This window comes from Pituophis catenifer, unplaced genomic scaffold (genome assembly GCF_029215685.1).
Source record: "Pituophis catenifer annectens isolate HBS135680 unplaced genomic scaffold, rPitCat1.0.hap2 SCAF_3, whole genome shotgun sequence".
Classification (NCBI taxonomy): domain Eukaryota; kingdom Metazoa; phylum Chordata; class Lepidosauria; order Squamata; family Colubridae; genus Pituophis; species Pituophis catenifer.
The window spans coordinates 164,320,832-164,348,206 of record NW_027256883.1 but is presented as its reverse complement, the minus strand read 5'-3'; the positions used below and the strand labels follow the sequence as shown (position 1 = coordinate 164,348,206).

Here is a 27,375-nt window from a genome sequence, read left to right as displayed (position 1 = left end):
TCTGCGGTTGTTGAAAAGCTATAGATAAGTCAAGAATCGAACTGCGCACGGCCGGGACTTTGGCTGGTCCCAAGGAAAGGGGCGGGGTCCCGCAAAGCTGCAACCCCCACGGTTACTTTTCAAGCAATTAACTGGTGCAAATCGGGATTTCAAGAACATCCTTCTCGGCTACAGCGAGGGCGGAGCTTGATGTTCAGGATAAGATGTAAAAGGGAGGGATCCTCTTCCTCGTTAAGAAATAAGACTTCTGGTACCCCTGGACTCTAGATCGAGAAGCGCCCGATCCTAAACAACCCAGCCGGGCTACTCTGGGAAGTTGCAGTTGGACCTGCACATTCTCTTGAAAGCCTAATGCTGCTACCTACAGCTTTGCTCTGCCAGAAAGGGAATGCAGCTGTGCTCCAGTCACAGCAGAATCTCCTCTGTGCCAGGCAGACACCCCCTTATAGCTGGATTTAGAAAAAGCCTGAACTTGGTAGTGGGGGGCATCCTCCTTTGGCCCCTGGTGGTGGCCCATCTGGGGAAACCTCTATAAGAATGCTGGCCGGTTGGAGAGAGCTGTCTACCAGGATAAGTGCTATACTTGGCTGTCTCCTTTTCTTCTGGCTCTTGTACTGCCATCTGCCCAAGGAAGGTAAGTTCAGAGCTGTTTGGTACAGCAACTGTTGTGATCCTGTCTTGTGCATTTGCAGAAATGAGCTTTCCACCTGTTTTCCCTCCAAGGCCTGCACAGAGAGCTTTACTTGGAACTGCCCAGGATGAGGCCAGGATCTTATCATGGAGCAAACTCTCTCCCTCTCCCCTGAGTCACGGTTCGCCTACCAGAGGACAGGCACTCTTAAAGTATAACTAAAGAATCTATATATTGAGGCCTTTTATATTTAAAAATCAAGAGTGAGACCCAAAAAATCATATGTGGCTATAGATTTTATGGATCTGTTCTCTTTCTTGGGGCAAAATATCATCCCATTCCTTTAGTTTTACAAAGGCACTGTGTATATTTAATATCAATAGTACTTGACTCTGGGAAGACAGAAGTCGTATTTAGCTCCCACCCCAGGCAAAATGTCAGGGATATGATATTTTTACCAAGGCAGCAGAAGTAAAGAAGGATAGAAAATAAAATTCAGCTAATACAAACTAGCTACAATATTAACACTTTGGCACAATGACATTAGGACTATCTTAAGGTAAACAGCTTGGGCAACCATTAAGACCCCATTTCACCAAATCAAAACAAAAATACAGATTCTAAGATGAGCCAAATCAACCTGCCCAGCTTCAGAAAACTGCCTGGGTTGTTTTGGCCAATGACATTCCATTGCATTCAAAGTTTGTTTTAGGGAGTCAAGGAGCAACAGTCTGGTGACATCACCTTCCAGTGATCCCAGACCTTTTACTGGGCCATTTTACTATTTAAATTTCAAAGGAAAATCAATTATTTTATTTCCCACAGGTTTTTCCTATTGGTATTGGGATAAAGAGAATGATGGCAGTAGATATATGGATATTGGGGCTTCCAACTAAATACTCATGGACTCAGTTTATCTGTGGCCTGGCAGAAGATCTAAGGAACATAGATTTTAGATCTAGAAAGGCTTTGAACTTGAAGGAGCAATAAGCAAGGGAGAGGTGAAAATAACTGTTCTAGCTTCGAAAAACCAAAAATAGCTCAATCAGATACACAATCATAAAAAGGGAAACTTTCAAGGAGCACAGAAAGGGAAGCTCCTATGATTGAAGGCCAAAGATGAGGCATGTCTAATCTAAATTTGTGGATTTGTGTTTTCCCTGAATCAGACTAAATTTCCTGCCACCATTTTTGCAGTAAATTCATGGTGCTTTTATTGCTTACAACATTTCAGGCATATTTATGTGTATGATGCTGTAGAAATATAAAAAGTGGGTTTCTCTTTAGGCTCTTTTGAATCCCTTGACATTTAGACAAACTTTACAGTTTGAATCGCTTGATGCTTAGGCTCTCACAGAAATAAAGGTTATCCTCAGAGACCTTGCTTGTGCTTGATCAAGGTTTAGTGTCTATGGAAGGGTTTTACTCCCAAAGTGTTGGTTTATGGATGATGTGGCCAGGACTATATATCTAAGGACCATGTGACTAGTTGAGTTTGGGAATCTGCAAATTAGAAATCTTAAAAATTAGACCAGGCTTTACTATCATAGCAGACAGGCAGCCATGAGTAAAAAAAAACCCCATCTCTGTCTAGCCAAAATGGTTTTCTCATTGTTTTGGCTTTGAGAGTTGCCAATTTCTCTTCCTGACTCCTACTTTCTTTCTGCTTCAAATTTAGCATGCCTTGAACCATGGTATTTTTTATTTATTCATTTATTTTGCCAGGAAACATCTCTGTGCAGTTGAAAATTGTGATGTAAGGTTCTGTGACCCCCAGGTCCTGCTACATGTTAAGCCATGAATCCCACCTCCATTGATATTTCGATTGTAGGGTCAAAGTAGGCTTGGCTCAAATAATGGAAAATGGATGGGGAAACATCTCTGCCTGATAAGCTGCTGTTAATTAATATCAGCAATGTTTCATGTGATGAATAATGGTCTAAGGTAGTATAAGGTAGTTTCTTACATTCCAAGGTAAGGGTCTAATTCTGTTTACTAGTTTGAGATTTTAAGTTTGAAATTATCATTTTATCAGTATCTCTATTTGTTACTACAGTGCATATGTAACTCCCTCCAAGTCACTATGAGATTTAATATGAGACTCAATGTTATAAATTTGAATTCTGTTTCACAATAGGGTAGTCCGCTCTTTTGTAACCTGGCCCTTGGATGCCTTGAGACTACACTTCCCAGAATACTTAGCCAGCACAATCTGGCTGGAATTCTTGACCCTTGAAGTCTCAACCCATCCAGGAGAGGCAGATTGGGAAGGGTGCAATAAACAAAGGGTTGACTTTACATTTAAGTTTAAAGTGTCTAGTTTAAAATACCCATATGCACGTATCTCATTAATATGTGGAGAAGGGATTTTTTGTTCTCCGACAAAGTCTTCATCTTTCAGTGTTTACTCTTTTTTCACAAACATACTGACATACTTCACCCTAATGTGGTGTCCTCCAGTTGCTCTTGAACAGTAAGATTCATCCACTCCAACTACAAATGGCCAAAATTGGAGGTCATTGAGTTGGAGAAAGCCAGTATAATGCATTCAGTCCTCTGATCTATCCTTTGTCTAGTGACTGGCTGCAGAGAATTTCTAGCATATGACGTTATGGGGAAAGGAGCAGATAATCAGAACAAGTCAGGAATATGATAGTAACCAGCTTTTCTATTTTTTATTTCTTATATGTATGTATGAGGGGCAGAGAGAAGAAGAAAAACCCTATTGGGTAGCAAGCACAAGCCCTGTTAAGCAATTGATTTGTTTCTGGGCTTCCTTCTTTCTTTCTCCCAGCTCTACACTGTGTAACAGTCCTGCCAGCCTCAGCAACTGCAGAAGAAATCTTGAGCTGATGTTTACTTCCGCAGAAACCTATAAAGATTGCAGTCAGCATAAATGTCCCATTGAGAGCCCAGAAACGGGGGCCTCTTGCAAACAAGGATGTGGGAGATTTGCAAATCTGTGTTGATCCATTAATTATGTCACAGTTTAACAACTGTAGCTAAATATTTATGCAATGATTCAAAAGATGAGAGCTTATCCAATCAAACCATAGTTATGAGTTCAAAGCTAGCCTCGGGCATGCAAGATTCAAGGCAGTGCCAACTTGCTTGCCACTTTGCCAGAACCCCTAAATCACTTATAAGTCACAAGGTTGTTTGCTGTATAGCTTCCTTCACTGGGCAATCTGCAAAGCAGCCAAGGTGCAAATTACTTGCACTTCATTGTTATAGTTTTGTGGCAGGGAAAAGTCAATGCTATATTGTTCAATAACAACATAGCTCCAACACTCTGCAAAGCCAAACATTTTAAATCTGTGACATTTACTGTCTCATGGATATATAGATAATGAATATGTGAGTATACTATGCTGGTTGCTAAGAAAAGCCTAACAATTTGAGCATAGTAGGTATGATGCTGTGATTTTTAAAAAACTTACTAATAGCCTTTTTTTAAAAAAACCAATAGAGATGAAATTTTAACCACAGACAGCCTTGTGGCATTCTAAAGAGCACAACACATTTATTATAATACTGCAGCACCTTAATGAGTAACTTTGTTACGGTTTGGCCTCTACATTTGCTTAATTAAAAGCTAATTTAGCCATAAAGATTCCACAGAAATTCTCTACCTTGCTTCTAATTGTTTCTCTTCTTCTGCAGGAGTTCTGATCAGCTTTCTCTTAAAACGATAATATTTTGTCCAGTTAAGTACAACACCTTTTTGTATTTCACCTGTACTATAATCACCTCACCCCTCATTTTTATCAATTTGAATAAGTTCAGAGTTTGAAATCTGTCAGATTTTTAAATAAAACGTTTAAGTTTGCGTTAATTGCACTACAAAATGTACATTGACTTCAGATTCAGATTTTAGTAACATGTGAAATGTACATAAATTTGTACATGCAAAAAAAAATGGCTGGTACTTTTGTTCTACATAACAACCTACGTAGATATTTCATGTTAATGTAATATAATCATATATAATATAATAATATATATTAAGCCTTCAATATTAAGCAAAAGTAGAAATTATGATAACATGAGGAGAAATATTTGAATTAAATCTGAAATATATACAAGTCCAAAACTGTATTTGACTGTCTGCTTTTGTCAAAATATTTAAAAGGTATTATAATTGTTCCAGAGTTAATAGGATGAGAATTTGCCATGTTAGTACAAAATTCAGCAGGTGAAAGTATTGGAAGCTGTTGATTACCTTGATAATTTGAAAAATGGAGAGAGTGGTATGGTAGAGGAAGAGATAGATCACTTACAAAAAGAAAACTAAATCCTAGCAGAGAACAGAAAAATGATAGAATTCAAAAAATGATATTTGTCAGAAAACATATCCCTCCTTTCTTTAGCCTTTGCAAAGTGGAGCACTGTTGTTACTCCTTTATTAGATTTGTGGGGCGTTCCGAGACCAAAACAGCTAACTACTTTTGGGAACACTTTATGACTCTGCAGGTATGAGACATGAACTGCAGACATGCAAAATTTTAATGTCTGTTCTAAATGAGAAACAAATTATCCTTGGAATTATACAAGTTGGGCTCACTTGAAGTGTCTAGTCTCTTCCAATGCTCTGGCTTGATTAGATCAGATGCAGCAGAGGAAAGGCTTCAGTTTTGTAGGGTATGCTTTATCTTTTTACTAGTATCTTGGGGCATAGACCAACCAGAGCCAGGAGCATAATATTGGCAAGGCCAAGCAAATTGCAAAATGATCGTTCAGCAGGCAGGCGGAGCCTGATATCTTCTGGCTCACATTGGGATGATGTTTATATACAAGTCAGCATCTGAAAGGCTATAATTATAGATGCTTGTAATCTAATTTAGGAGTAACAGGTTTGGGTATACGTGTGTGCCTTTAAATCAGTGTTGACTCCTGGTGACTATCTGGAAAAGTTATTGCAGTTTCCTTGCAAAGTTTTTGGAAATTGATTTCTATTGCCTCCTACCTGTGGTTGAGAAAAAGTGGCCCAAAGTCACCCAGTTGGCTTTGTGCCTAAAGTGGGAGTAGAACTCCCAATCTCTAGCCCAGTGTCTTAACCACTACTCCAAACTGGCTCTGTTTGGGTTTCTGTTAATTAAATAATTGTAAATCAAAAACATCATTGCAAATTATCCATTAATTTGACTTTACTTAAACTTCAGCCCATCTCATGTTTACAAGAACTGTTAATCTTTTAAGTCTGCCTGCCTGTTCCACTCAGAAGCAGTCCTTGTAACAATATTGAGCTATAGCGCCCATCATTAAAAAAAATATTGTATAAGGATGGTAGACTTTGTAGACCAACACTTCTGAAGGATATCAGGTGGTGGAAGATCTTTCTAAATGGGTTTGCTTGGTGTGGTTTGGGACTACTGTATCTTGGTTGCAAATATCCAGTTGATGGCAGGAAAGAGTTACAGCTCAATGTATCTCTTTGCTGCCTTCTAGAGGTCATCCTGATTGTTACAGCCCAAATCTGGTGGTCATCGGTTAAAAATTGTGCATGAATGTAGTTATCCCTTAATATACTGTACTTTGTTCATTCTTTAGATAGTCAATTAAAGTAATGGAAGCATTTACCTTTTTTAATCAATATTTTTCAAAAATTTCTTTGTTCTCAGTTCTTCATTCTGTGTTCATTTTGATTTAGCCTCATCCCTCTCTGCTTTCTGAATTGCTTCAAAGGGTACAACTCTTCTATAATATCTACTTATAGGCAAGGAGTAGGTAGAAAGGTGTAATCACAAATGCATTTTTCTTCAGGTACTTTACATGGCCTTTAGTGAACTAGAATGAAGTAGTGTTCCTTGAAGTGTCTGCACAAGTATTGTAGAAAACGGTATTAGGGGAAAAACCACTCAACTGAGTGTTTGTACGCAGCCCAGAAATAAACTGCTTGATACATTCTTTTTTAAAAAAAATAAAAATATTGAGAAGAGCAGTTCATACTTTTTCTGTTCAGTATTTTTAAGAATATTGAAAACAGAGCCCACGATTTTTGGTGTTGGCTGGCTATGGTTCTTTAAGGCTTTGGGATAGCAGTTTTTTCTCAACTTAGCCTGCACACCTCCACCACTGAAATAGAATGTTTGCAGTTTTCTCCCAACTTTGGTTTCAACAGTGTTCTTGTTGAAGAAACTAGTCCATATAGATACGTTTTCTTGCTAAGCTTTTGCAGAGTAGCTCTTTTTAGTCTACTGCGCTATACAAATATATCTCAGGCCCTTAGAACATGGGCAGATCATGAAGAGTTAGGGGCTTATTTTCCATTTGTTGAATGATATTTGATCCATGAATTGGGCATTTTATAGCATTCCTTAAAAAGCTGTCAGAGTGAACAACTGCTATGTATGGATACAATATTTTTCAGCATTCCTGTCCGTCTAAAACATCTGGAGGAATTCTTGCTAGTAAGGTTATTGTTGTGAAGGTCATTAAAGATCTGGTAGTCATAAGTTAAATCATAATTTGGAAACTTGAAGTTGGCAAGCTGTACAGAGGTCAAAGTGGCTCTTGAAATGGACTGTAAAGCCCCAGGAAGCAGCCCCACCTGTTTTTGCCCATAATCCAGCTAATCAGTTATCAGCTGGAAGAAGGAGAATATGATGAAGAGCAGAATTAAAACTTCTCCAGTCAGCATTGCACGGAGGATGGCCTTTGCCTGTTGCGCACAGCATGGGAAAGAAATTACACAAGAGACAAAATGCATGAGGATGGTTGAGGGAGGAGGGTTGAGGGTGAAGTTGTTAGCCCCACACGCTGTTATTGTCCCAAACTGAACATTCCTCTCTACCTGTATAGCCCCCAATACATTGCTTTGCCCTTAAAAGATTCCTCTCCCCTGACCTAAGTTAGAACAATTAATCAGTTGAACAACTTGCCTCTAGAAGTTGTAAATGCTTCAAGACTGGATGTTTTAAAGAAGAGATTGGATAACCATGTGTCTGAAATGCTATAGGGCAGTGATGGTGAACCTTTTTGGTGCCAAGTGCCGAAAAGGGAGTGCGCACACGCTCGTCAGGGCCGAGACCAGGAATAGGAGTTGCCCAGGGGCGTGCATGCACTGGAGAATGTACTTGCGGTTTCTTCAGGTTACTGCCGGCAAGTCTTCAGGTTATTGCTGCGCATGTGCATGCCGATTAGCTGGTGAGCACACACTGGAAAATTTACTTCCTGTTTCTGATGCACACATGTGCACCGGCTCTCAAGTCTTCAGATTACTGCTGCACATGCGCTGATCAGCTGGCCAGCACACATGCTTACACTGGAAAATGGAAGACCAGCTCTTCCGGTTTCCGGCATTGATGCAAGCACAAAGGCCAGGTGATCGTCACATGTACATGCACGCCAGAAACCCCAAAGAAGAATGGGCAACACTGCACATGCCAGGCGACATAGCTCCACATGCCACTTCAGGCATGCATGCCATAGGTTCACCATCATAGCTATAGGGTTTCCTACCTAAGCATGGGTTTGGACTAGAAGACCTCCAAGGTCCCTTCCAACTATCCTATCCTATCCTACCCTACCCTACCCTACCCTACCCTACCCTACCCTACCCTACTCTATTCTAAATGGCCATGTGTCTGACTTCAGATACAAAACCAGAAAGATATAGAGAAAGCTGTGTGTGCCTGCACCATATTCAAATTGCCTGCAAGTTAGTAGATAGCACCCAAATCTGATTCACCCTTCACATATAGCCCTTTAAAACCAGGTTTTTGAAGGATTCTGCAAGAAGAGCACTGGGGTTTGATGGGCTAAAGTCCCTGAGCACAGGCTCCATTGGACAATTACATGCAACCGTGGTTCACCCCATATCCATCCCCTCATTCTCTTCGCAAGGCTGGATTACAGGAATTCCCTCACAAGAACAACCCAGGCAGGCAGTTCAACAGGCTGATGCTGGAGGGTATGGATCCTTGTTGCATGGGAAAGCCCAAGAGATGATGAATATATGCCTTTATGACACCAGTAGCGCAAAACAGTCGGAGAGGATCAGGACCTAAGTCATCACATGTAGCAAAAATAATAAAAGAACGGGTAGCACGGTAAATCACATCCAGCAAATGTAGTTCTAATAGAAATGCCTTAGCCTCTCTGATCTACTTATTCAGATAACAAATAACTCGCTCTAGGAGAGTGAGCAAGCCAGAGATTGAACGTGTATATTACAATTCAAAAAAATATGGAAAGGCTGCCGTATATGCCTGTATAAATAGAAGTGATCTCGTATGTTTCCTTTATAAAAATGCCATTGAAGAAGAAGAAGAAGAACTGAAGAAATGAGAAACTGTTGCTACTCACCTAAATAAGGGAAGCAAGGAAACAGATAAGGGGTTGAACCTATTTAAAATGGTAGGATTATAAATACAGTATGCATATACTTCAAATATTTTATATTTAGAGCATGCTAAAGAGAGGTGGTATTCAGCTGGTTCGGACAGATTCAGGTGAACCAGTAGCGCCAACTGCGAGCACACACCCAGGCCCGCCCACCTGCCCGGATGTAATACCGTTCTATTTAGCCATGTTTTTGAGGCCAGGCGCATGCACGTGTGAGCAAAGCACATGCGCGTAAGGCCGGGCGCATGTGCGGATGGCCCGCGAATTGGTAGTAAGAATATTGGAAACCCATCACTTATGCCAAAATATGGCAGGAATTCAGACAGATTACCAAAATAGTCCAGAATAGATTATTAGTCAAATTGGGTAACGTTTGCAGGAAGGAAAACTCCGTGTTTGTGCCTAAACAGCAGTTAATAGCAGCCCATTAGCAAGAATGCCTATAGTTGTGGAACAAATCCATGTGATTTTTTTCTTCTTTTTTTAATCCAGAAGGCGAGTCTAGGGAGTCAATAATTTAAGAAGCAATATCTGGCCAACCTGTTATACAAGGAAGAAATCAATATGGAAAAATATGAATATTAACACAAGGTAGCTTTGTCATTGCTCAGTTCTATCATGGACTTCCTTGGGTGGAGAAAGGAAAGAAAGATAAAAGGTCATTATGCTGAAAGTGGTTTTCTAACTGAAGATCTGGATTCTAGTCCGTTTCTCATATCACACACTTAAGTTGCAAAATGTTTCTTTAGTTTTGGTATAACGAATGGTGTGATTCCACTATTATGGTGTGCAAAGCATAACGTAGCTTATGATTTAATTGGTTGTGTGAATACAACCTTTTTTGGGTTATTTGGCAAGCAAACCATAACTTGGATTTATGAATGCTTAAACAGAATGTGGGCTGTGCAATGATGGTAAACTAATATTTCTTTAAAATTCAGTCTCTGTGGCTCTAAGACAAGAAGTGGAAAATGCTTCAGTATTCTCTGTCATATCCAAAGATGATGATACAGCTAGGGTATTAAACTAAGATTGAAATGCTTCAATTCTTATATGGCAACTATCACCTAGACTTTTTAAAATGAGGATAAAATTGGAAGAGAAGTATCTATGTTGCCTTGACCTTGCAAAGGAAGACCAAAGACATGATCTTAATATATAAATAAATAAAGCTTGCAGCATGAATCATAACACTGTAGTGCAGATTAAAGGCTTTGGAATTTCCTCTTGTTTGGCTAGGAGAGTTTATTAGGTTAGCCAGCAAGCCAAGCTTGAATGGGTTCACGTTTTCCAATGTGGGAGCATACGAAACTCCCAGCACCTTAGAAATAATCATATCCTCCCAGCCAATAAAAGAAATACAACACAGCAGTTCTGTTGGTGATATTGCAAGAGTTATCCGTAGGCATATCTGGATGCCAATGTGTTACAGGAGAAAGGGCTGAATTTGTACGCCCATATGTGGTCTGTGAATTTGTATGAATGTACACAACATTATCCTTTAGCAGAAGTTACATAGAAGATGTTGATACAGTTTTGCATAGTCAATTAGCGTACTTGCTCATCATGTCTGCAAAACTGATTTTGTTGGACTCCCATCTGTTAGATTCAAAAACTATTTGCTTCTACTCAATTGAATTGATTGCCTGCCATCTTTTTCTGAGGCACCTGTACAAATTAGAGCTGTTGCCACCACAGGGACTCTCTTTAGCTTAGGACCCAGGGTCCAAGCTCCTGATTTCCTTTTCTGATAAATAGGCTGCATTATTTTCTTGCTTTTTTGTGTGTGTCTTTTATTCCAATAGGAAAGGAGCTGGAGGTTGGGACATGTGAGATCACAGCCCTGGATAGAGATATGAGCCATCCCAAAAGGATGATTGCCCGACAGACAGCACGGTGTGCCTGTCGAAGAGGACAAGTTGCTGGAACAACGAAAGCGAAACCTGCCTGTGTAGATGGTAAGAAAGCAAGGCTGCCTTCACTCTTGTTTGATTGCACCAAAGATCCATCAAACTGGCCCATGACGACCAGCGGTTTCATACAAATGGCTGAGAAACATTGCAGGGACCCATGAGGGTGATGGCTTTTCCATTCCAGAGGCTGCATTGTGAGCTAAAGCTAAAGGGGCGTTCCCAGAAATTAAAAGTTTAGAAAATTATTGAGTTTTGTTAGTGTAACTCAAGGGAAAAACAACAACAACAACAACAACAACAACAACAACAACAACAAATCCGGGTGGGGGGTTGTTTTGTCATCATTAATCAACACAAGAGATGAGGCATTTGTCTTCTGTGACCTTTTGAAGGAATTGGTACCCTGCCTTTGGATTTGATCAAGGCACTTACTAAAATGGACCCATAAAAACTCCTCCTTTGCCAGTGTTTGGACATGTTTGGAACCAAACGATTGCCCTTAATCATTTATAACACTGTTACTATTTGTCCAACAATAGACAAATTGATGTTGGCAGAGACAGATTTCTGTTTGTGTTATTAGATCATTCTATTAAAAAAAGAAATCAGGCAGTGTTTAACGAGATTTAACAGCAAACTCCCAGACTAAGTGCATGCAAAAAAAAAAAAAAATACAGATTTTTCCCCTCTGGAATTACATTACAATTCAAGAAAATCAACTGGCATGTAACACTGTTCATTTATGAGATTTTTGCCTGATGCAGAGTTACTTTACATTCTTGTTGCAACACCTCTCTCTCCCACTGAGGAGATCCATCAGAACTTATTTTTGATCAGTCCATCACTGTAGGTAGTTCACTAATGCCTGTTTAGGGGTTGGTGTTCATCTGAAGGGGGATTCCTGATTTTTGAAACACTACCAATGTGTTCAGAATAGGGACCTCCAGCCTCATGATATCTGGAGTTGGTGGGCACTGGGAAATCTCTGTGTGTCCCATGTGAGCAAGAATTAGGGCTTCTGGGTGTGGACAGCAGTGTATTTGCAAGCAGACCCATAAAGGTTTCCCCCTGCAGATCCTGTCTGTTTTATCTGTGAAAATCTTCAGCAGGTCAACCTCCTCTGAGTGAGGTCAAAGGGGGCAGCTCTTCTCTCTATTTTTGGATGCACAAACAAGACTGGAATATGTGTGGGTGTGAATGTGGATATGTGAGAGAGTATAGATTCTGTGCTATGACTATGACCATAATAGCTGAACGGAGCAGCTGGATTGTGATTTCCAGTAGCTTTTCCATGAGTGGAAGGGGTCCTGTTTCTGATAGAAAGGCAACCTCGGTTTGGTCCCCTTTCCCCTGAGGTCCCCTCCATTTCCCCTCTTACTAATCTGGAGAATTTCCAGGGAATATTTTTCAGATGGTTGTAGAGCACTTTCTCCCTCCTTCCTTCCTGAACAAGCAGAACTCTGCTTCTTCTGAATCAATGTGTTGTGGAGCATTAAAGAAATACATGTGATTGCAGAAGACCCAGCCACTGCCTAAATCAAAAGTCAACAACCTGAGCTGCTAAAGCCACATGTGGCTCTTGACTTACTATCGAGTCCCTTGCAGCTTAATTTCCAAAGCCTTTGGCCCACCCTGACTTTGGACCAAAAACATCTACTCTGCCTTCTTCCACTCATCAGAGATAAAAGAAGCAGTGAAAGAATTAGCCAGTCTCACTCTTAAATCTGCTTGCTTTGGCTTCCTCGGCCATTGGCACACCGCCCCTCTCCCCAACTTTTTATTCCTGGAAGATGTAGCCCTGGAGAGATCAAAAGTTGCTCTCTGCTGGTGGTTAGCCAGCATTACTGACTTGAATGTGTGATGGCAAAAAGCTCTTTTCCAGGCCTTGCAGGATGCTTTCCTGAGGTTTTGGAATACAGGCATCTGTTATCTTGTGTTGCTACGTGCTGTGGTTGTGCAACAGTAACATGCTCCCTAGTGTTGCTATGTGGGGAGCAGGGGGGGGGGAGAAATATACGGGGCCTGTGAGTGGGTGAATATGTATGGTGAACGTGAGGCTATTCTGAGCCTACAGGTGGTGGTTATTTCATTTTTGAAGGAGTTGCAGCAGAAAGCACCATAGATGTAATCCCTGTTCTGCAGCTCTGCATTTAACCCCTTACAGTGCTCCTCCACACTGCTTTTTTCCCATTTCACAGCTTCTGTTTTTTCTCAGTACGGTTGGCCTCTCTTTTGAAACATTTTTCTCAATGGCAAAAAAATAAATAAATCCACAGCAGAATTCCAAGTGATCTAACACGAATCCATTCTGTTCTGGAGAGTTGGTGCTCAGAGCCCTGCAGTCTTAACTCTCTGTTCATTCTAGCTCCATCCTAGGAGATCCCTTCTCAGAAGTGGAGCGGGGGAGGGCAGCTTATTGCAGGGACCAGAGAGTCTCATTTGGAAGGATGAGAGCTTCCCCAAATTTGAGGTCATCCAAATGTTTTCAGACTACAATTCCTAGACATCTCAGTTTGGCTTAACTGGAAGTTTGCACTGTAAAATGAATGCCAAGGCTTTAAGTCTCATGTTTTTATTGATAATTCTGTTAAATGTGTGCCTAATTTTCTTTCCTCTCTTTTCTTTCCCTTCCTCACCTTCAATGTTTCCTTCTTCTTTGACTTCCCTGCTGGTGTCCGGCAGCCCAGATCATTGTTAATAAACAGTGGTGTGGGATGGAGCCCTGTGCTGAAGGGGAGCAATGCACTTTATTAATCAATCGTTCTGGCTGGAGTTGTACTAGGCAACTGGGACGAATAAAAACAGTCACGGTAAGTAACCTGCCCTGACTTCCTTCATCCCAGCCAGCAAATAGCCAAAGAAGGGCAGAAAATTGTGTACTGCAGGTAGATGGAAATATGTTGTGTGTGCCTTATAGAGTGAAGAAACAAATTTGTTTAGGGATTGTTTTAGGCTAAGGCTCCCAGATACGTGCTACAAAATTTTGGGCAGCTACTAGATGACAAAGAGTAAGAGGTTATCCAGGCCCATGACAGTGTAAGTGTAATACTAGCAGTGGACAAATATCAGAAGAATACATTCCCTGACACGCATTGGCACAGAAGTCTAAATCGCACCTAAGGCACCAGGCTAGAAACCAGGAGACGGTGAGTTCTAGTACCACCTTAGACCTGAGAGCTGCCTGGGTGACTTTGGGACAATCACTCTCTCTCAACCCACCTTATACGATTGCTATTGTGGGGAAAATAGGGGGAGGAGGGGATACAGTATGTTTGACACCTTAAGTTACTTATCAATTAAAAAGGTGGGATAAAAAATCTAATAAATAAATAAATTCATGCAAGAATCTGCATTTGTACTACTAGGAACTGGATCTGCATTATGTGCAGATCTTAGAAACCTCAAAGGCAAATCTCAGAAAGTCTGGGGGGAAGACAGAGATGACTCTTTAGCCCTTTCTATGTAGAGTGAGGGAGAGGGGAGGTCAAGCTTTCACAGATGTTCTCTGGCCTAGAAATGAATGATCCATTTCTCTGGGAAGGGGGTGCCTATCTCGACTTGGAGTTATTCCTCAGCATAGTTTGAGGTACATTGTGAATAAGAAGAGATTCCATTTTCTCAGTTGCTTAACAATTAAATACATTCCTTCTCCCACTGAAGCCATTGAAAAAGAGTGCTTGGTGGGAATCCAGAAATGGATTATTGTGTAAATAGTTGCCCAATTGGCTGTTAGTAATCACAAAATGCTATCCTCAGAGGTCCCCTTTTTCTTAATTCTCTATGCAGATTTTTTAAAAAAATTTGTGTCACTATTTGCTCCTATTCCTGATTAGTGAAGCTAGAAATAAAAGCTGGTTGCTGGCTTTTGTTGATCTTCCAAAAACTAAGCAAAGTGCGCTTCAAGGTTTTGGTTACCACCTTTAAAGCGCTCCATGGCTCAGGACCTGGGTACTTGCGGGACTGCCTACTACCACCAATAGCCTCCCACCGGCCGGTACGCTCTCATAGAGAGGGGCTCCTCCGGGTGCCGCCGGCCAAACAATGTCGACTGGCGGCCCCCAGGGGGAGAGCCTTCTCTGTGGGGGCACCTACTATCTGGAACGAGCTCCCCCCGGAGATATGGAGGATCCCGGATCTGCGCACCTTCCGCCGCGCTCTAAAGATCTTTTTATTCCACCAGTTGCTTAACAATTAAATACATTCCTTCTCCCGCTGAAGCCATTGAAAAAGAGTGCTTGGTGGGAATCCAGAAATGGATTATTGTGTAAATAGTTGCCCAATTGGCTAGTAATATTGTCAAGAAAACAACTTGGACATGCCCAAATAGATACCAAGGAGGAAGGGTTTTTTGACTTGAAAGAGTTTTTTCTTCTATAAGTAGTCTTCAGTTAAAAAGGGCAAAGAGGATCAGAATTGCTTTCACTGAGCAACATGATTGTAAAATGTGATGCCACATGACTGAACTACTTAGCACTGGAAATTCCAGAAGTCCTAGTTGCCATCATTAAGTGAATCACTGAAGGTCACTAAGTGAGGGTGTCATATGGTCGCCATTTGTAGCCTCCTGCCAGCTTCTCCATTGATTTTGCTTGTTGGAAGCTGGCAAAGAAGGTCACAAATGGCAACTACATGACTACGAGACACTGCAACATCGTAATTATGAGTCGGGTGCCAAGCCCCCAGGCCATAATCGCGTGGCCACAGGAATACTGTAGCAGCCGGAACTCCAAAGACTACTCATAAGTACCATTTGTTCAGCATACTGGCAAGTCTGAACCTTGCTAGTGGCTAAATTGGATGAGTGGTCATTAAGCAAGGGCCACCTGTATTTTAGATGCCCTAGGGCAGATATCTGCATGCCTTTGTATTGAACAGTGCAAGTTCAGATTCCACAGTCCAAAAGCAAAATATCAGCAACGGATTCTGTTTGGCCATGTGTCTCTGTCTCTGTCTCTCTCTCTTTTTCTTCCCAGTTCGGTTTTTAAGATTCATATAATTCACAGGAGAATGCCGGAAAGAATGCAAATGGAGATAGACTTGGATGGAAATGTGACTGAATATTATCAGCATGCATTCAGCATGCAGAACATTTGGGAGGGGTTGCTTCCTGTCCCCTCAGAGTTGGGGAGGGGAAGAGGCATGCCACAAAGCAAAGCAAGCCTGACACGAAATTTCAGCAGGTATTTTCTCCAGTTTATCTGGGCATGCAGGGAGGCATTGGCCTACCCCCTGCTGCCTGAGGGGAATTAGCCTTGTTAATAGAGTTTGCACATGAACCATCCAGGACTTTGCCAGCTATTAATCTCACACCCATGCAGAGACCTACATTTTGTGGAGTTCGCTGCAAGCACATCAGGGACTGCACCCTCCAAGGGCCCTCCTAAAAGGGGCTGGTGCTGAGACAGGTAGAACGGGATTTGGATGAATCTTAAGCAGAGCTCTGTGGTGCAGAGGGAATGAGAAAGCTCGCCCACCCTGGCACTGGGCCTGTCTTTGCAACATGAGAGGAAAATAGTGCAATTGAATGTCCTGGATTATTGCCTTGGGTCTCTGCTAAGCAGCACTGAGAATGCTGCAGCCCAGTGTTGGCATAAATAAGGATGCCTCATTATTGACTCCAGTCACCTTCAGTGCAAGTAGTGATGGCTTTATCTGGAGCAAATAACAGCACTTTTTTTGAAGTCCTAAGGAAAATGTCTTCCTCACAGTCTGGCACTGTTGTATCCATGTTTGCAAATGTTTTAAAGCACTTTCCTCTACACTGTGCTGTTACTCTTTCCTGCCAAGCTCTTCTCAAGGCATTTTACAATCCCAACCACCTCAGGACATTTGTTTGGCCTAAAATAGAGTGACTCATCAGGAAGCTGACCATCAGCCCCAAGATAAAAAGCCAAATGGTTGCTTGAGTTGCTGGGGAAAGGGAGGGAGGGGACACAGATGGGGGCAAACAAAGTGTAGGAACAGGAGGGAGGAAAAGAAGAAGCAACTGAAAGAGAAAGGAAGGAAGGAAGCCATAGGTGGAGAGAAGGGAAGGGAATGGATGGATAGTCCAATAAAAAAAGTCACATTTAGACTGTTCCATAGAAATGAATCTATTATCTGTGGGAAGCCCACTGAAGGAGGACTACAGCAATCGCCCACCCCCATACAGTGGTTCCCTAACAACCGAGTTTGTGGATATGTCTTTATCTCCATGCACTTTTAGGTTCAGCTACCCTGTCTGATCTTACAGATGGTGGGGACTGGGGAGGCTTTCCATTCCTAAAATGAAAATTGTCTATCTGCCTCAAATTCACAGCTTTTAAAAACAGGCTGACTCTACCTAGGAAATTTCTTAAGAGGTGCGTCTTGTATTTTCCTCAGCAGGTGTAAGCATCTGGTCAACCTTTTGTAGGATTAGAAGTGAAGCAGGGTCAAGCTTGGTTAATAAATGGATGGGGTACTCCCAAGAAATACAAGGACCATGCAATAGCCTGGGAATACGAAGAGCACTCCAGAAGAAGGCAAGAGATTGCTTTCTCTGTCACTGCCAACAAAATTACCGGTACATGGATGATGTGTCCATGAAATCGCCCAGTGTTGAGCTTGGCTTGAAGGCAACTTACCTTTGTATCCTATTTAAGTAGCTAGAAGCACTGTTGAAATTTAGAGCTGAATGGGAAATATAATATGGAAAGGCTGCAGAAAACCAAATCCTTAGAAATCTGGGGAATTAGGGTAGTGGCACTATTACCGTTTTAATACAAACTAAGATTATTATCACTATTCATATCCTGCCTACCCTCCAAGGAGATGAAGCTTATATAAGCAGTTTCTACCTCCTTCTATGAAATATTAAACTGAATGACAGTGAGTAGCCCAAAATCCCCTAGCAAGCTTAACGTCTGAATGAGGTCTTAGATCCCTGGAAATCTTGTCCAATACTTTCATTATTCTCTATGGTTCAGTGTGTGCTGACAGCCGCACCTTCACACAATTTCATTTATAGTTGTGACATGTTGTGATGTGTGGTGTGGTATGATGTGGTGTGATATGGTGCGATGTTACATTATGTTATGTTATATGTTATGTTACTTTTATATTATGGTACACCATAAGTGTGATAAAGAAGAAAAGTTGGGCTCATTTTCTTTTCAAGTAAACGTTGGGTGGGGCTATTTCCAGAGCAGCAATATTTGTTCTAGGTGCATTGGACTACAGGTTCTATCACCTCCAGCTAGCAGGGTTAGAAACCTGTGGGAAATGGGATTTGTAATTCAGTCCTTTTTTGGAGAATGCCAGATTGACAAAGACTGTTTTAAAATAAACCTAAACTGAAATTAGCCATTACAATCAGGAGTGAACCAAGGAAGAAGAAAAGGAGAGGAAGGAAGTGCCAGTTAGAAGCCCTGAAGCTGAACATCTCCCCATCTGATTGCTCAGACCAGGAACAGCTGGTAGACTATAGAGTGAGTGAGACTTGTGGGGCGCTGGAGTTCCAGAAATTATCTTCTGAAAGAAAGATGTACTAAGAGCTATAACTAGAGGAGAATAAATGATGTTTCGGGGGTGGGGGAGTGTTGACGACTATCATTAAGTCCAACAGGCTCGTGCTGCTCACTCATGCATTGCATTAGACATTGGGCTGCCAAGACTAGTTGCCAAAGAGCTCCTGTGCCTGTAATAGCTGCACTGAAATACATTCCACCAGGTGCAAATTTTCTCAACATTGTCATATTCTGCTACTGTGCAACTTGTTCAAAGTATTTTGGGGATCTCATTTGACACAGAACTGCCAATGAACATGGAAGCCCCTGCTGAAATAGATTTTCTCCTTCCATATGTATTATATGGTTGCATACAATGGCATGGGTGGAAAAATGGAAAGATGCACAACTGAATGGCATTGCTGAATGCTTTGGTGTATAGGAAACATTTGGGGATCTCCAGTGCTATATTTTTTGCTAAAGCCTAAATGTATGTAATTGAAATAACAACACATTATTGATTTTAAATTGACATAACAACACATAACACATAACCTAGAACTAAGGAGAAATTTCCTGACAGAACAATTAATCAGTGCAATAGCTTGCTTCCAGATGTGTGGTTACTCCAACACTGGAGATTTTGTAAGAAGACATTAGGCAACCATTTGTCTGAAATGGTTTAGGGCCGTGATGGCAAACCTATGGCGCATGTGCCAGATTTGGCACACAGTGCCCTCTCTGACAGCATGTGAGCCATCACCCCAGTTCAGCTCTACTGCACATGCGCTGACCGGCCAGCTACTCTTCAGGTCTCTGCCACGCATTCATGGGGGGGGTGCATGGGGGGGGCACACACCAATGGTGGGTTCCTCCTGGTTCGGCCCGGTTCTCCCGAGCTGGTAGCGGTGACGATATGACGTTACCGAACCGGTTCTGCGCCCCCTGTGCCCACCCCCCATGCCCCCCACCTCTCGCATTATTCTTACCTTTTATTTGGCCCCGCCCCCAATCTATTGCTACCTCCTGAGTCCCAGCTGATGGCTAGAGGGAAAAAAACTGTTTAAACTCTTGCGCGGGGCTTCAAAGGGCCACCCTACAGCTGATCAGTGTTAAAAGAAAACAAATGAGTAGACCGGTGCCTGCAAAAATACATGAGTAGATCAGTGCCTGCAAAAATACATGAGTAGATCAGTGCCTGCAAAAAATAAATGGGTAGATCGGTACAGCTCTGCAGGCAGTTAAAAGCCTGGTAGACCAGTACCTCTGCTAAATCCTAAATAATTGTCACATGACCATCAAGCCATGCCCACAAAATAAGCCACGCCCACAGAACCGGTAGAACCACAGAACCCACCCCTGGCACACACATGGGCAGGGGGCAGGGCATATGCACTTGGGCGTGCATGCATTGCATTTTGGGGGTTCGGGTGCGCGCTTTGGGCACTTGGTCCGGAAAAGGTTAGCCATCGCTGGTATACGGTTTCCTGCTTGAGTGGGGCATTGGAATAGAAGACCTCCAAAGTCCCTTCCAACTCTGATATTTTCTTACACAGTATTACATTATTATATACAGAATAACTTCTGTTTCTCTTCCCCTCCTCCTCATTTGTTTCTTTGTGTTACTACTTAGATGGTAGGTTCCTTGAATTTGGGACTTGACCAATCTTTGTGAACATATTATTGCTGTTAAAATGATTTGAAAAATGTAATTTGGATGCACATACCTGGTTTTTAACAGTTGGCTCTAGTTCTGACCATCAGCTGTAGTCACTTCTTTTTGACTTAGTTCTTTAAAAACTCTGCCTCAAAAATGGCTCAAAAAATCTCTATCCAACACCTGTCATGAAGCCTTAATAGCAAAGCCATTTAGCTTCTCTGCAATCTCTCCATCCTCCAGTAAACCTTCCCAGACAGCCTTATCTAATGACTCGTCTGGCCTCCCAATCCTTCTTAGAGTCTCCCTTGTTGTTGAATAATTTTGTGTTGTTTTACTGGTTTTATACCCAACTTAAATTTGTTTTTCCTGGTGTTTTTTTTCCCTTTCTTTAATTGGATAAGGTTTATTTTTAAAGGAAACGGTATCGTCCTTCAGAGTTGACTTGACTGTGCTCATCAATTATGTTGGCATTGTCATGGACTTGTTAATCCCTGTCACTTTTTCTATTAGCCACCTTTCCCTTTTGTGGAAATAGTTTGTATTATCACAGTTTTAAGCAACTTCTTGTTGAAATTACCTCTCTTCTTCAACTTAATTTTAGTCCTCTTATTTTTAAGCTGTGTGTCAAATTCAGTTACCTGACCTCAGGCACTTCCATGGGTAACTCTTCTAAGGCATAGTTACTTATTCTGTCTAGGAATGTCACAGTTTGAATGAATACCTATACCTTTTGAGTCAGGTTTAACATTACATTTTTATCTTTTACCTAACTTCATTTTCTTTTGTTTGGTTTTATCATTTCATGCCCCCCTTCGATTTTTAATCAGGGAAATTACAGTAATAATATACAAGTATACTTTTTAAACAGAACATTTCTATCAGTTGAGATTATGTAGAACAATTTAGGAAACTTTGTGAAGCATTTGATGCCCATATGTTTTACCAATAAAGGAGAATATTTGTAGCTCAAGGTTGAAATGAGGGGTCCTTGCTCAGTGAGCAAGGTTGTTTGTTTGTTTGTCTTGCAGTTGTTTCATTACCCAAACTAGGTAACATCATTAGTACTGATGATATTACTAGTTTGGGTAATGAAACATCTGCAAGAAAACAACCAAACTCAAGGAGCACCTCATGAAGAAACATTTCCCAACCAAAAGAACCTTGGTGGCGCAGCAGACTAAAGTGCTGTTAAGTAACACCAGCTGCCTGCAATTACTGCAAGTTCAAATCTCACCAGGCTCAAGGTTGACTCAGCCTCCCATCCTTTCGAGGTAGGTAAAATGAGGACCCGGATTGTGGGGGCAATAAGCTGACTTTGTATAAAAAAGAACACCGCTTGGGGGGGGGGGGGGGCGAAAGCCCTGCTAAGCAGGTATATACAAAAGTATGAAGGCTATTCCTTAATGCAATGTAAACCACCCTGAATCTCCAGAGAAGGGCGGCATATAAATTGAACCAATAAATAAATAAATAAAACTTCTCGAGATTTTTTGCAATACCAACACATCTGCAGGGCATCAGGATGAAGAAGACAGCTCTTAGCTTGGTAGGTTTTGAAAAGTAAAGTAGGCTTGGACCCAAATAGTACCTGGATGAGAAATAAGCAGGAAATCTTAGGCCTCTAGGCCAGTAGGTATCCAGAGGAGGGGAAGAACATGAAATGTAATCAGGTTATCATATAACCCCATAACTTATATATTTGGTTTACACTATTTAGATGACAATCCATCCCAAAGCAGTGACTTTTGTGACATGCAAAGGGATGCAAATACATAATGGCAGTATTTATATTCTAAGACTATTTATTATATAGGTCTCATTTTGTATCATTATGACAATGCTGGCCTGGGAAATCCAAATAAATCCAAGAAGAATCCAGTGTCAAGTCATCTTCATATTATTGCCAAGATTATTGTGTGGTTGTGTCTGCGATGTCATCAAGAATTGATTACAACTCAGGAGAGATCTGACTTTATCCTTCATAAAAATAGATATTTTTCCAGATCTAGAATTCTTTAGAAATGTTGCACTACAATTTTAATGTCCCTTTAAATGGTTGCTCTTTTATTCCGCCTGTATACTCATTGTCAAGTTCTGTTTGTTTGCAATTCAAGCCTTGAAATATCCCCAGTATTAGTCTTCAGAAAAATCACACCCTAAATGAGGTTCTGCTGAATTCTTACATAAATCAAATATGTAACATGTAGCTGCCCATCTGTTTGCTTGTTTATAATGCTGCAAGAATTTGGGGGCTCAGTCCTAATAGCATATGGAGTGGGAGCTGCAGTCTGTCCATCCACCCATTTGTTTTGTAGTTCCTCCCTGGAGCTAGTTTTTTTTAAAAAATAAACCATTCTTTCTCCATTGGCATCAATTGGAGCTGGGTTTTTAATATGTATTTTAATAGAGGGATTGCAGTTGTAAAATGGGAAGGCTGAAATCTCTTTCTATTTGTGCAAATCTCAAACAGAATTGAGCCCCTGGACACTTCATACTAACATAAACAAATGGAAGGGCAGCTGCACATGATGGATTTACTGTCATACTGTTTTGTCCTCTGCTCTCTCTCTCTCTCTCCAAAATCGGTTTGAAAACCACGCTACTATTTTCTTGTCTCACTGTAGTTCAAGTGGCACTTGTCCCATTTGTGCTGGCTCAGCTTATTCCAAGGTTCCCTAGTGCCTAACAAATCTAAGCCTTTCTTCCCAATACCACTGTCACATCCACGCATTGAGACTTCTCTGCATGCAATTTTCTGACTGTTTCTGGAAGATAAATCCACTTTGGGCATTGGAGGTGGGGGTGGGGAACGGGTTGATGGGAAAGAAAGAAGATTCATCCATATTTATCAAACTCCATCACAGATTTGGCAAATCTGCCTGATCACCCCAGCTATATTTTGCATTATTAAATATTCATACAAGCTAGTTGACAGTGTGGAGTTTGTACATTTTTTGCTCCTGAATCATTTATGTACAATCAGCAGAGGCAGGGGCAGCATTTTTCCTTAGCATCTCTTCTCTCCCACCCAGTATCATGGTAACAATGCAATCTTTGGACACCATCATTGTTATTAACTGAATTTGTAAAGCAGAACATTTAATAGAGAATGGCTTTGAAAAGTTTTCAAAATGGAACTGTTGAAAGGCTGAAGAACCTTTCAGTAGTGGAGAATTTTCTGGTAAACTCTAAAATGAACCAACCAACCTACCTACCTTCCTTCCTTCCTTCCTTCCTCCCTCCCTCCCTCCCTCCCTCCCTCCCTCCTTTCTTTTTCATACAGCTGGTCCTCGACTTATGACCACAATTGAGCCCAAAATTTCTATTGCTCATTTGTTGAGTTTTGTCCCATTTTACGACTTTTCTTCCCCCAGTTGTAAAGTGAATCACTGCAGTTGTTAAATTAGTAACACAGTTAGTAAATGAATCTGGCTTCTCCATTGACTTTATTTGTCAGAAGGTTGCAAAAGGAGGCCACATGACCCCGAGTCTCTGCAACCGTCATAAATATGAGTCAGTTGCCAAGTATCTCAATTTTGATTATGTGACCATGGAGATGCTGCAATGGTCATAAGTATGAAAAATAGTCATAAGTCACTTTTTTCAGTGCAGTTGTAACTTTGAATGGTTGCTAAATGAACTGTTATAAGTCAAGGACTAGCTGTACTTATTTTAAGAACTACCTGCTACAGGAATAGAACTATTATCATTCCCATTGTAGACCTCCCAGCTCATATGTTCTCCAGTCCCAAAGAGAACGTAGACAGACAAATTTTAAAGGATTATAATTCCAATTTGAATAATCCATCCCTTGACAGGGGAGTGCCTGTTGGCGAGCCTTAGACAGAGAACTGCAAGCTAATTAGGTAAAGATGGAATAAGTGTATTCCCATTCTGCACCTTTTCTTTCTGAGTATAAAGGGCAAAAAGTATAAAGGGACGCGGTGGCTCAGTGGCTAAGACGCTGAGCTTGTCGATCGAAAGGTCGGCAGTTCAGCGGTTCAAATCCCTAGTGCCACGTAACCAGATGAGCTCCCATTACTTGTCCCAGTTTCTGCCAACCTAGCAGTTCGAAAGCACGTAAAAAATGCAAGTAGAAAAATAGGGACCACATTTGATGGGAAGGTAACAGCGTTCCATGCGCCTTTGGCATTTAGTCATGCCGGCCACACGACCACAGAGACATCTTCGGACAGCACTGACTCTTCGGCTTTGAAATGGAGATGAGCATCACCCCCTAGAGTCGGGAACAACTAGCACATAGGGGAGGGGAACCTTTAGCTTTATAAAGGGGAAATTCCAATTCTTTCATAAACAATATTTTCTCAAATTTATGGATGGGAATCTGAATTCTCTCCTTTTGTCCATTTTTGAAGTAGGGTTGACAGAGTGGCTATCAAGCTTCAGCATCTATTGTGGGGCAATGTGCCTATAATTATAAATGAACCTCGGTGGCGCAGTGGTTAGAAGGCAGTACTGCAGGCTACTTCTGCTGACTGCCGGCTGCCTGCAATTTGGTAGTTCGAATCTCACTAGGCTCACGGTTGATTCAGCCTTCCATCCTTCCGAGGTTGGTAAAATGAGGACCCAGATTGTTGGGGCAATATGCTCTGCTTAACTCTGTAAACCACTTAGAGAGGGCTATAAAGCACTGTGAAGCGGTGTATAAGTCTAAGTGCTATTGCTATTACACCGTTCCACTTCTGTATGCATCTATTCTATATCATGGCCAAATAATGCTTTTTCCTCCCGGGGAGAACCTATATTTTCACTCTTAAACATTTTTTTTCTTTTGCTGCCCTCCCAGGTGTGTAGGGGCAGAACCAGGCTCCATTAGACACACTGAAATGGGGACAGGGTGATTGGGACCTTGGAGAGATGGGGGCTCAGTGCGAAGTAGGCATATTAAACCCAGAAGAAACTTAATACACCAAGAGTCCAGCTTCAGAATTGTGTAAATCAGTGTTTCTCAAACTTGGCAACTTGAAGATGTCTGGACTTCAAGTTGCCACGGTTAAGAAACAGTGGTATAAATAGTATACCTTTCACAAGCTGTCACATCATAGACATGGATATTATATATGTCATGCCCTCGGGTATGAATTTCCCCCCCTTAGAAAGTGAGGAAATTTTCTGTTTTACACCATGGCATTCTGCATGGCATTTTTGCTTACATATTCAAATTAAGGTGCCTTATTTTTATCGTTATTTCTAACAGCGAGAGGGTCAGAATAAGAACATATTTAGATGACAGGGACAGTGACCGCATACGTGTAACTAATATGCCCTATTTTTTTCACTGCTTATTATCACATAGAACACATTTTAAGTGCGCTAAGTAATCATACAGTGAAAGGTACTTCATATCACCCCATTCATAACATTTGAGATTTACTGGCATAGGAGATTTTGCTTGTTGTAAATCTCCCTATTTGTCTTTCACTTCCATGTTAGGAAGCCTCACAATTCCCTTAAGAAAGCTTGAGATGCAAAAAACATAAAGATGGATCAGATAAGTCTTTGAAGAAAAAGTTTGGTAAAACTTTGACCGTGGATGAAAGTGGACAAGGAAGAAAAACCTAATAATTTTTTAAAGGCAGAGTAGGTCTAAGCAACATTTATCTGTCTAAGTTCAGTGTAATGCTGCACTACTGGGATTCATAAGCAAAAGATGTTTTATGTTTCTGATGGACCTGTTAGACTTTGCAAGGTGCCAGAGGAGTAAAAACCAGCAAGGAATGCCATAGGAAGTCAGAAGTAGGTTTCTGTTGTAACACATTTATTGCCAGCGTCATTTTGGTACAGTCCATTCCTGCATATCTTGCTGATCCTGGGATAACAGAACCTTGGTCTACCAAATAAACCTTTGAGCTAAAATTGGACACTGCCCTGGGTTGAAAGACTAATCTTTTACAAAACCATGTATGTGATGTGCTTACTTAGCAGAAAATATCCATGTAGATCAAGATATCTTTTTTTCAATTTAAAGTGCTGAAAACATTTTCAGGTTTGAAAATCATTGTCATTCTCAGTTTTGGTATCTTTTCCTCAGTTCCAATTACGATATATAACTATCCATCCTCTGTATGGTTTCTTTCCCCAGGTTTCTTGACATCAACAGAATACTGTAAGAGCACCTCCTCCACTTCCTGTGTGCTGATGGGCAAAGTTCAGAGGTCACCTCATCATGAAAAATGGGACAATCCACTTTCTCAGTATGGGTTCATCCCTACAAATCAGGGCCCATCTCATCTGTATTTCCTCTTGTGCCGGCACATTGGATGCAGAGGCTACTGAAACAAGCATCTTTGTGTTGTATGTATGAAATTAACTTTTCTTCCCTCTCCCCAAAGCAAATATATCTATTTATAGTTTATGTTGTGTATTTTTGACTTGAAATGCACTTTTCGGTAGACTTTATTTCCTCCCATGTCAACAGAAGATTTGCATCTTGGTACCCAGGAATCAACAGGCCTTTCAGCTCTGGAGGAATGATGGCCTCTTTGAGACATATGGGTGTAACAGACTGAGATACTTGCTAAATGTCTGGGATGCTACGCTATATAAAAAAAACATTCTCTTGGACCTCTTCCTTTCCGTTGTTTCTCCTCCTCTGATCCCAAGAAGATGAGATGGTGCTAAACGATTTACAATTGGATCTTCACTGCTGTGGGTATAGAGGGAAGTATTCATTAAAAGGACTGGCCATATTCCATACAAGGCACTCTTCATAAAGGAGTAAAATGAAATAACCAGGTTAAAAAAGCCTGGACAAAAATGTATCGAATCGCAATCTTCCCCCATTTGTGTCTTAACATCTTAATTAAGTCCCCTTTCTCATGGTATCAGCCCCATCACCGATTGAGAATTTCTGAGCCACTTGTTTTTGTAAGTCATAGACTGAAAAAAGGCACCTAAAGTAGATTTCTTCTTGATTATGGTATTTCATGGAACATTGATCCCTTAAAGACATATTACTGTATATAGGGATCAAAATCAAAATTGTACCCAAGTAGCAATTTCTCCCACTATAAATTTAGTATCATTATGAACAAGAACTATAGATTAATGGCTGTCATAATCTACCATTATCAGCATGGATATTGGTAAAGCCCAGTTGTGATTGACAGTTCAGAGAAAAATACACAGATCCAAGTAGAACTTTTTCTTCCAGGCTCAGCCCCATCCCTCAACCCCTGGGTCCTAAAAATAATTAAAAGACTCTGGAGACTACTAGATCATAGTGATCAATGACTTGAAAATTAGTTCTATAAAAACAACTCCGCATTGCTTGTGCACGCCCATATGTAAATATGAAAAGTCTTGGATTCATTCTCATGCCAATCTTATTTTTCGTTA

The 27,375-nt window shown here is 41.1% G+C and overlaps 1 protein-coding gene across 2 annotated transcripts; it reads left to right on the top strand.

Moving 5' to 3' along the window:
- On the top strand, positions 1-27,375 carry LOC139314152 (chemokine-like protein TAFA-5). Of its 2 annotated transcripts, XM_070939695.1 has the most exons (4): positions 1-634; positions 10,783-10,935; positions 13,573-13,700; positions 26,120-27,375. In XM_070939695.1, exons 1-4 carry the CDS (start codon positions 538-540, stop codon positions 26,126-26,128), a joined length of 387 nt encoding a protein of 128 aa, XP_070795796.1. In that variant the 5' UTR covers positions 1-537; the 3' UTR covers positions 26,129-27,375. The 2 variants fall into 2 exon arrangements, with proteins under 2 accessions (XP_070795796.1, XP_070795795.1); XM_070939694.1 differs by lacking the exon at positions 13,573-13,700.

What these genes read in the sequence shown, in the direction of transcription:
- LOC139314152 (XM_070939694.1), top strand. Translation starts at nt 538, where the DNA reads ATGCTGGCCGGTTGGAGAGAGCTGTCTACCAGGATAAGTGCTATACTT. An exon ending in CTGCCATCTGCCCAAGGAAG is followed by an intron (nt 635 to 10,782) that starts GTAAGTTCAGAG and finishes TTATTCCAATAG; the next exon opens with GAAAGGAGCTGGAGGTTGGG. An exon ending in GAAACCTGCCTGTGTAGATG is followed by an intron (nt 10,936 to 26,119) that starts GTAAGAAAGCAA and finishes TTCTTTCCCCAG; the next exon opens with GTTTCTTGACATCAACAGAA.